The 9,773-nt window shown below is 40.6% G+C and overlaps 2 protein-coding genes across 2 annotated transcripts; one reads left to right on the forward strand and one right to left on the reverse strand.

Annotated features, from left to right (window-relative positions):
* Positions 1-3,618: 3,618 nt before the first annotated feature.
* LOC114445650 (NACHT, LRR and PYD domains-containing protein 3-like) lies at positions 3,619-9,018 on the forward strand. The gene is made up of 7 exons (XM_028420724.1): positions 3,619-3,664; positions 4,245-4,498; positions 5,391-5,492; positions 5,772-5,849; positions 5,936-6,041; positions 6,126-6,369; positions 6,453-9,018. Exons 2-7 carry the CDS (start codon positions 4,329-4,331, stop codon positions 8,030-8,032), a joined length of 2,280 nt encoding a protein of 759 aa, XP_028276525.1. The 5' UTR covers positions 3,619-3,664; positions 4,245-4,328; the 3' UTR covers positions 8,033-9,018.
* Positions 8,514-9,634, reverse strand: LOC114445653 (interleukin-1 receptor type 2-like). Its single transcript, XM_028420726.1, has 5 exons — positions 9,493-9,634; positions 9,377-9,418; positions 9,234-9,296; positions 9,024-9,153; positions 8,514-8,868 (listed from the first exon to the last, which is right to left on the reverse strand). The coding sequence occupies exons 1-5, from the start codon at positions 9,629-9,631 to the stop codon at positions 8,703-8,705; spliced, it is 540 nt and encodes a 179-aa protein (XP_028276527.1). The 5' UTR covers positions 9,632-9,634; the 3' UTR covers positions 8,514-8,702.
* Between the last annotated feature and the right edge of the window lie 139 nt (positions 9,635-9,773).

A 9,773-nucleotide genomic window follows, 5' to 3' on the forward strand; every position in this document is an offset into this window, starting at 1 on the left:
AACAACTCCTCACTGAGAGTTACGGTCAAATAAATGAAAATACAACAAAAAACAAACAGTGACTCTGAATTCTCCTCTGCTGGAGGTTTACAAACAAACAGATGTAGGTCCAAAAAGGTCCAAAATGCCGCGGTGAGAAGCCCGAGCGCAGCCCAGAGGACTTGTGCACATTCCTGTGTCGCTCACTTGCTTGAAAGAGCTCGTTTACTTGTCATTCCTGTCAGACTCAGCGGCGGTGATGCTTCCAAAATACATCCCAGCACCATCCAGAGCAGAGAGCAGCGCGCAGACTGTTACTTCATAGCGGTGTCTGGAAAGGTTGGGTTCGCTCTGAGCATCCTCCCTCCTGTGCAGACATGTTCCAATTCAGGGTCTGCATCCTTCGGAGTGCGCATTTTAAGGCCGGTTACGTCACAACGCTGCGCGAAGGCTGTCCCAATTCGCCAAAATTCGAAGGGTCCTTAAAATGCGTCCTCCTGTTGCCTGAATTTGGAGGATGCATCGCTACCTCCTTCGTGGCCTTACATATCCCAAGATGCTTTGCGGGCCTATTTTTTTCAACAGTAAAATGACGGACCAAGCGAGCGGCAGCGGCACCGGCAGTAGTGCCGAATTCACATTTAAATGTAATTAAAGAGCAGTAGTTCGAGGGATTTTTAAAATGCTAGTAGTGATAGCAATAAAAAAAAAGAGTTTTATATTTACAAACATGACGTCCTGTTGATACGAGGCGCTGTAAACTAAACGTTTTGATTAAATGTTGTTTCTTGACTGTTTACTGTAGTATAATATAAAGTATAGTTCACTTGAGGAGCAATATTATCGTTATTATATCAAACGGTCATTCTGCCTGTTGTCATTTTGTTGTAGGAGGAGCAGAGGGAAACAGATGAAATCTGACAATTGATAACGGAGGAGATGAGGCTGGAGAGGAGAGGGCAGAGGAAGAACGGACTTCAGCTCATTGGAGAGGATGGTGGACAGGTTGTGATTTTTCTTTAATGTTCTGTGTTGCTATTTAAATGGGTACTTATTAAATTGAATATTAAATTGTTATTGTGTTTGTGTTCTTAAACTCTTCTAACCTTGTTACATTATGTGTTTCATTACCTATTTATAATTTAAGTAAAGTTTTGAACAACTTCTCAGTGACAACAGTAAGTAATTTATTGTTCTCTTATGTACAATATTTACAAAGATACAATTTGAACATTTCTACCTACCTATTTACCAGTGGGCATTATGAAAATGTACAGTTTTAAAAGATCAGCAGAAAATACTATTTACAAAGAACATATATGTAAATGTTTGGCTGAGCAGGAGTCCTTGGTGGTGCTGTTGGACTGGATGGATGCCACGGTAATGCCACCAAGAGGCAGGAAGAGTGTGAGCCGGATACGTTGTAATGGGAATCACTGAATCCAGATTGTGGTGGATTTTCATGGGAATAGGAGTTAAATTTGTCTATAGATTAGACTAAACTATAGATTTAAAGCAGGGATAGAGAGGAGTCAGGAGTGGTGCTGGATTTTAAATGTTCACAAAACCAGCTTGACTGATCATCCAACCACTTACAACTGTACAGGGGAGCAATGGGGCATTAATATTTTTTCTCTCCTTAGTAATAATACAGATTGAAGATTTTAAGGGTTTTGCTTGTTTTCAGGCTTGTTTATGTGAACTGCAGTGCATCAAGCTGACATCAGTGCACCTTTATACCCATGACCTGCAGTAGAACCTCTAATATTCTGCCTCAGTCAAAGCCAACCAGGAGCACCACAACAATAATACAACACACCACACTGATGGCTTTATATTTACCATCTGTCTGTTTTCTTTCTCAACACAAGCAGTTCAGTTCAACTTTGCACGACAGGCTGCACCGACGACTGAAAAAGGAGCGGCCCCATTTATTTTCCTGAATGCACTAACAGTAAGTCACTGATGAATCCATTCAAAGCCATCTGACCACGATTCCTCCCTAACCCTTGGGCACCTATCGCCCCTCATACCCACCACTGCTTCCTCCTGTAGTCTTTGTCGCTGCTCACGCCTCCATCACACAAAGCGCAGTGTAGTGAAAACGGCGGTCACCAACGATACACGGATGCTGACATGTGCCTGGCTGTTTTGTTTTTGTTTTTTCTCATGTATGGGAAAAACAGCTTCAGGGTGTAAGCTCACTGCGTGGGTGCTCATCATACAGCAATGACTGAAGGCCATCATATGACCAAAATAAATGATGCACAATTTTGTTTCCATGTAAGAAGACATGATATTAATTAAATGAAATTAAATTTGGAGAGGAACTGTAAACCTGGCATGTCTGTAGCCAACTAACATTCCAAGAATCAGTAAGATATAATATTGCAGTATAAGTCCAGCTGTCTTAGCTCTGACATTCAAGACAATCAATAACCATAAATAAATACAAACAGGAAGCTGTGTAGTATAAAACTTGATCATGTGACTGGATACAGCTCTGCACGCTGATGCTTTTTTTACTGTTATGAATCATTTTGCAGCAGATTGCTCTGCCAGATATTCCAGCATGCACACAAACACACACAGGTTTGATGCTGAGCCTTATATAAATTCAGTGCCATTTCATAGATCAAGAAGAAAAGGTGTTGTCTACAATTTTTACTTTTTTTTAAAAAAAAAAAGTCTATGATTAATTCTTTATTAACTGCTATTCTGACAACCATTCCAATTATGAAGAAAGTTCAAGGCGAACTCCACCAATTGTTTTACACATCAAAGTATGTTTACTGATCTTGGGGAGCACACTGCACATGGGAGTACCACAGCATTGTAGTCTACCAGTTACCCCGAGTAATAATAAATAAATAAAAACAAAACTGGGTTTAAGGAATAGGTCAGTGTAACAGGCCTGTGTTAGCATAACAGCCAGTACTTTGACAAATCTTCAGCCTGAACTGTGGGCAAATGAGTGTCATTGTAACAAGCTTCTCTGCATTATGTTGGTTTAGACATTATATATGATAATATACTGACATATATATATATATATATATATATGTTCTGTTCACCAGTGTTGCAGGACTGACTGTCAAGACAAGAGTGACAAGACTGTCACTAATCAGACCAGATCTGGGCCAGCTGTATTCATCCATCACAATTAGCTTCAATATTTACACCTGTGATTTTCTGTGACATTTTACGCCTTCTGTGGAAAAGGCCACAGATTTTTATTGGTACATGTGGACAGTTGGTATTTAATGCCCTTTTGTAGAATTACATTTTTCCCTACAGAATACTGGATTTGTTGTTACATATACAGATATGATCCATTCACAAATGGTAATATCTTCATAAAAAATGAAAAAGTAAAAAAAACACTTTTGGTATTTTAGTAGAAATCTGTTCAGGTCAGATACACATTTAAAAGCATATATTAAATCAATTAGGCCTACATAATGTACAAACATTAGTTTTTTATTTTTATATTTTTTTTACTTTTTCAACTCAGGAATATAATCTCTAACAGACTAGTATGGAACACATGATAGTTTTTAAACCATAGGCCGCATGTCGTTCAGTCTTCTGGCCTGTAGGTGGCAGTAACGGTCTTATGAGACCTCTTGTAGAGTAGCTCAGCAGAGAAGGAGACACTTCCTGGAACGAAGTGCAGCAGAGCAAGGTATGCCAAATTCCTATTCACTCATTTTTGCTCTATTAAGTTACAATAGAGTGTGTGTTGAATAATTAATGTCTTAAGTTTACTCTTAAACTGTTAAGAAACTATATACTTACTGTGCAAAACTAATTTGCTTCTATTTGACGGGCTGTTCCATACTCCACGAGAACAGAGAACAGAGGGCGTTCAGCATGACAATAGAAGGTCGTGATGAATGTGGAGAAGCGCAAAAGCTTCTTCAGGTGCAGAACACACAGACAGAAGGAGGAAGTACAACGACGATGGGCAGTTTAGTTGAGCAGCTGGCAAACACGGCGCACAGAGGAGAGTGTCTGTCCAAAAGGTGGCGATAAAAATTAATCCCAGTATTGATCACGGCGTTACAGTGGCTCGACCTGCACATTAAACACCGGGAGACGGAATGTATTATTGCAGACAGTCATCCACACGTTCACAGAGAAACTCACCAGCTGTGACAAAACTATATATATTTAACTCTACTTGTTAACTGTACTTTTCTTTTTTTCTGTTTTCATGAACAAAAAAAACCTGAATATCTGGTCCTATGTTTGTTGTTCTGCAGGTTCAGACTGGTTTCCCTGGAAAAAAAGAAAAAAGGTTATCATTAGCAGTGCCTGGTTGTTTAACTGACCCTCTCTGGGAAAAAATGGATGATATGGATGAGTCCATGGCCTCACCATCAGGTAGCTTTTCCTTTGGCCGGGCAGTCTCGGAGAGAGGAGAAAACGAGGTGGATGAAGATGAGGATATCTTCTACATTCCAGAGAGAAGACCTTCTCTTGATCTGGGGCCGACTCCGATGGATACCAGCAACTGGTACTGAGAGATGCTTCACTTATTAGCACTGAAATAATGACTCATTTTTATCTTAAAGGTAGGGTAGGAGATTTTGAAAACTCAGTGAGAGTCAGCCAGATTTTGAAAGTAAACACACGCTCCTTTCTCTCGGAGTTCACCCCAAAGCCACGCCTCCCAACCAGTCTGTGACTTCAGCCATGATGCACGTACTCCGCTCTGGTGCGTGCAGAGCAGGAAGAGAGTGACAACCAGCCAATACTCCGCGCAGGGTCCACCTGGAGGATTGGCTGATGTTTTTAGCGTTTTATAGCTTCTACAGATGATTAATATTCTTCGTTTTGAAGCGAAACTGCGGAACTAATTGGTTGCTATTGGATTGTAAAGAGAAGTTACACTTATTTAACAAAAAGTGTATCAGAATGAAATCTCCTACCCTACCTTTAAAGGTATGTAACATGTAACAGAACGGTAAGAGTGGTAGGTCAGCAGACTCCCCTAGTGGACTGAATAGTGAACTTCTTTGTATTGAGATCCTGCTGTATGCACACATCAGGTGGATTTAATGTAATATATCTTATCAAATATCTCTCCTAGATAAAAGTAAATATAATAAAATAATATTTTTGAGTAAATATTCACTGAATTAACAGGATGGGTACCTTATACAGACACATATGTCCTGACTATATGCAGGACTTTTACCAAAAAAATGTCATGCTTGTCAGTCAATCTTCATGGATACTTCTTGCCTCCAGTTTCAGTACTGCAGACTTGATGGCCTTCATGCTGTCACAGAGAGCACACTGACCTTAACATTAGCAGCTTGTCTTGGATGTACTGCCTAAGCCTGTGATTGCTTGTTGTGTGACCACTAAGCAATTAACAAACTGTCACCCACTCTTTCTTCCAGGCATTATGTGGAACAGGCTTTGAATCCAGCTCAGAGCTACAGGTCAATGACAAGTGAGGAGAATTCGGACATATTGGAGGAAGATCAAAGATCCTTCACACAGTACGGACAAGACCAGAGCATTCAGAAAAGCTTGAAGCAGTGTTTCTCCTACCATTGTATTATTTAATTGTCTTATTTACAGTTCTCATTCGCGCTCTGTATCGCACAGTTCCACCCTGATGCGCGCACACACACACACACACAATGTTTCAATGTTTCATTCAATGTACAGTTCAAATAATTGTTCAGCTGGGTCAGGGGAAACACTGTTAAAGCATCAATTTAATTGTAATTTAAAGAATACTGTGTGTATAATCCATTATTGCTTCCTGGTTCTAGGGTCCAGCTGGACAGAGCAGATTCATTCTCTAGCTGCTACTCCTTCGATAGTGACGATTGTGAAAAGAAGACTCCCAAGTAAGAAATACATGTGCTGGAGCACTTCTACTTGTTATTGTGTGAGAGTGTAATTGATATGCACTAAAATGTCCTGTTCTCACCAGGGTGAAAAGCAAAGAAGACACTGCTGAGCCTTGTTCCAGGCCTGAGTTAATCCAAGACCCAAATGAGATCAGACATCCATCTCTGACAGTTGGATTCACTCTAAAAGTCAGTGTCTATAGTATTTTGCTTTTATTAACATTTTTTAACACAATTTAATTGAAAAAAAATTCTTATTCTTTTTTTAATTAGGCCATCTGTGACACACTTCAGAAGCTATCAGAGATAGACATGCAGATATTCAAACGGATGCTGTGGAGAAATTACCCACAGACATTCAATACTACTACCATCCAAAGCATGGACATACTGGACCTTGTGGACCGGTTGCTGGAGTGTTACACCCTTGAAGTGTCTTTACAGATCACCAAACACCTCCTTACCAGATTAGGTCAGGAAAGGCTGATCACCCAGCTCCAGACTATGTGCCTCAGAAGTAAGTTCACTGCAGCACATCTTTGCAGTGTTACTATTATGAATGATGTATGTACATGTATACACTTTTTCCTTTTTCCCTAGATGAAGTGCGTTACGATTTACGTGAGACACTGAGGAAGAAGTATTGTGAGGATGTGGCCATGGAGGGAGAGAAAAAGCCCTTTGCTGATGTCTTTACTAATCTTCACATTACAACCACCAGTGACAATGGCCCAAATATCGAACATGAGGTCATGACCATAAAAAAACTGAACACCAACCGAAAGGCAGGGACGTTGCTTTCTGTTCCGGATATTTTTAGCGCTGAACGGATGAGGAATGATTTTACAAAAGTAAAGTTTATAGTGGTGATTGGTAGTGCAGGATCAGGGAAGACCATGGCAATCAGAAAGTTAATACTTGATTGGATTGAAGAGCGATCACATCAGCACATTGGTTTCTTGTTTCCTTTGCCATTCAGAGAGCTCAAACAGTTTGAGGGTTCAACAATCTCCCTGTTAGAAATAATACAAACACTGTACCCAGCAACAAAAAAGTTAAGGATTGAGGATTACAGATGCAGTGAATGCAAGTTGTTGTTTGTCTTTGAGGGTCTGGATGAATACACAGAGAAGCTTGACTTTGAAACAACAGACTATTACAGCAACTTCAAAGAGCCTACCACACTCAACATCATTGTTGTCAACCTCATGAGAGGCAGACTGCACTTCCAAGGCCTGTTCCTGATCACAGCTCGACCACAAACAAGGCACTACCTCCCCTGGGATACACATTACGATAAGATAGAGTTGCGGGGTTTCCTTGAGCCTGACAAGGATGAGTACTTCAAGAAGTGGTTCAAGGATCCAGAGCAGGCAGCTCGAGTGATTGAGTTCATCAACTCTTCTAAAACCCTCCGCATCATGTGCCACCTCCCCTTGTTCTGCTCACTGGTGGCCGAAGAGTGTCAACACCGATTTAGGGAACAGGGGACACATGCCACCCTACCTAGTAGCATCACCTACATGTACACAAAACTGCTGTTTGTGCTCCTTCGTCAGCATCGTCTGTTAAGAGCTCCACATCGCAGTGCAGATGAAGAAAGAGATTTCCTTATGAAGCTTGGAAAGGTGGCCTTCACCATGCTGGAAAAAGGCGAGTTCAGGATAAGCAAGTCCCACTGGAAAGCAACAGGAGTAAGTGATGAGGAGGCAGTGGTCAACAGTGGCCTGTGCACACTTTACGTCACACGGATATCTGTCATGTGTCGTGAGACTGTCTTGAGCTTTATCCATCCAACCGTGCAGGAGTACCTGGCTGCTCTTTACACATTTCTCTCCTCTAGCAGCCAGGGGAAAAGCATGTTGAAAGGAATGTTAAAGGCACAAAAGGACATGGAGCCGTACAAGACTGCTGTGGACAAAAGCCTGAAGTGTGAGGATGGCAAACTGGACTTGTTCCTGCGTTTCCTGTTTGGAATGCTGCATAAACCAAACCTGGAACTTCTCCAGTCTTTTGTTGCTCCACCTATAAAGCAGCCAGTTTCCATTGAAGACGCTGCAGGTCTCCTCAGAAAGAGGATCAGAGATTGTCAGGATCCTAACAGGAAAATCAACTTGCAATGCTGCCTGGAGGAGCTTGGTGTGCACGCCTCGGACTCAGCATCACACCTTAGTCACTGAGAAGATCAGGACTCCTGGCACTGTTTTTATCCCGTGACTGGATGAACAGTGAATGATGTCTCTTCAACCGACACTAACGGTAGTCTTTTTTTTTTGCCTGTGTTTACATGTTACACCATCCTTAAGGCCATTTAGCCTTAAACTGAAATCAAAAAGCTTTTAATGCACTATTGAAAAATATTGGTGGCAAGACAACAAAATATGCATATCCTTAATTATTCTTTGCTAATTGCTCATAAATTCATTTCAAGTAAATCCCACTAAATGCGACATTTATTATGTGCATCTTAAGACACAACTAAGCAGCGTGACCTTATTTTTGAACCAATGAACATAGATGAGCTTCTATGCGCCGTTAGCCTTTACTTATATTGCATTCCAATATAGTTGTAAAACAACCCCTTTTATGCTGACACCTGTCCCACAGACATAACTAGTGCTTACCACTAGCAGCAATGCATGAGTTTGTGAAAAAATGGACTTCAACTTTGTCACCATATAAAGTGTATTTTTCAAGGGTTAACACAGTTAAGGTGGCTTATTGTCAGCCCACACAAGGATACCAAGCACTTCAAATGATTATGTAGTGTTACAATATTCTGTATATATTCTGCATTCATTGTACACAGCAAACAGAAATCCTTTTTTTTTTTTTTTTCAGCAGTGTCTGTCAGTCTTTACTACAGCCACTAATCGTTGTTGCCAATGTTATGTGTTTTTGGGCCATTCCTACAGCAGTGGTCACAACACATGTGAAGGTGGATTTCAGATCCTCTGATGTGATGTTCTTCAATACCAGACTCTTCTGGATGATTGTACCCTGATCCAAAGTCGATCTAAAGCAAAGCACAGTTGTGCTCAGATTGTGTCAAAGAAAACTGTTGTCTTAATTGTTTTTTAAAGACTATATTTAAAACAATCTTTCCAGCAGTCATCAAACACATTTATGCAGAGGACTGTACTGAGATTAAAACATTAATAAAGTACTCACTTGTGTGATTCCACTATTCTCTCTCTGCTAAGTGTTTCTTCAGGAAAGGTGCCGTTGAGGAGCCAGTAGATCATTGCCTCATCTTCCTCACAGTTTGTAAAAGCATCACAGTGAAGAACCAGTCTTTCTCCTGAAAAGCAGCAGTACACATTCATTAGGATGTCCTGGAAGAGAATGATGTAATATACTTGTACTAGATTTAGGTGTTACCTGAATTAACTTTAAGTTGGATGTGATCTGGCCCAATGATCTCGGGAGAATCGGCCTCAGAAACTTAAAAGAAATAAATTTAGGTTAGCACAAAAATCTAAGGACATAAAAATCAACCTGCGATTCACAAAGCTGCACTGTACCTGGGTATCCACTAGCAAACACCAAGCACAGAGATCCCAAAGCTGTGGTAGAAACACAACATGTTCACAACAACGATACATAGAAAAACACAGAGGTTGGCATCATGTGTGATTACCTTTAACAACAGATAACAGCTTCATATCGATTCCTCCAGTGAGTGACTGCAGCTGCTGATTGCTTTCGGAGTTTACTATATATACACAAACATAATCTACTTCCTCTTCACCCACGCAGTACACGGGGATTTCCTTCATCCCTAAAATGTTCATAGTAATGTTGACAACACACCTTTGTATCTTACATAAATCTCACATGCTGACTAAATCACAGTCTCCATTCCATGTGGTAATATATTCTCTACATGCTGAATGCACAGAGAACAGTTCCACAAAGCAT

The sequence above is a fragment of the Parambassis ranga genome, chromosome 14 (assembly GCF_900634625.1).
Source record: "Parambassis ranga chromosome 14, fParRan2.1, whole genome shotgun sequence".
Lineage (NCBI taxonomy): Eukaryota > Metazoa > Chordata > Actinopteri > Ambassidae > Parambassis > Parambassis ranga.

Bases quoted from the DNA above. Each gene is read 5' to 3' on its own strand.
- LOC114445653 (XM_028420726.1), bottom strand. From the start codon at position 9,631: ATGAAGGAAATCCCCGTGTACTGCGTGGGTGAAGAGGAAGTAGATTAT. The intron at 9,297-9,376 runs GTACAGTGCAGC...ATTTCTTTTAAG, and splicing joins GTTTGCTAGTGGATACCCAG to TTTCTGAGGCCGATTCTCCC. The intron at 9,154-9,233 runs GTAACACCTAAA...GCTGCTTTTCAG, and splicing joins CCAACTTAAAGTTAATTCAG to GAGAAAGACTGGTTCTTCAC.
- LOC114445650 (XM_028420724.1), top strand. From the start codon at position 4,329: ATGGATGATATGGATGAGTCCATGGCCTCACCATCAGGTAGCTTTTCC. The intron at 5,493-5,771 runs GTACGGACAAGA...TCCTGGTTCTAG, and splicing joins GATCAAAGATCCTTCACACA to GGTCCAGCTGGACAGAGCAG. The intron at 5,850-5,935 runs GTAAGAAATACA...TGTTCTCACCAG, and splicing joins TGTGAAAAGAAGACTCCCAA to GGTGAAAAGCAAAGAAGACA.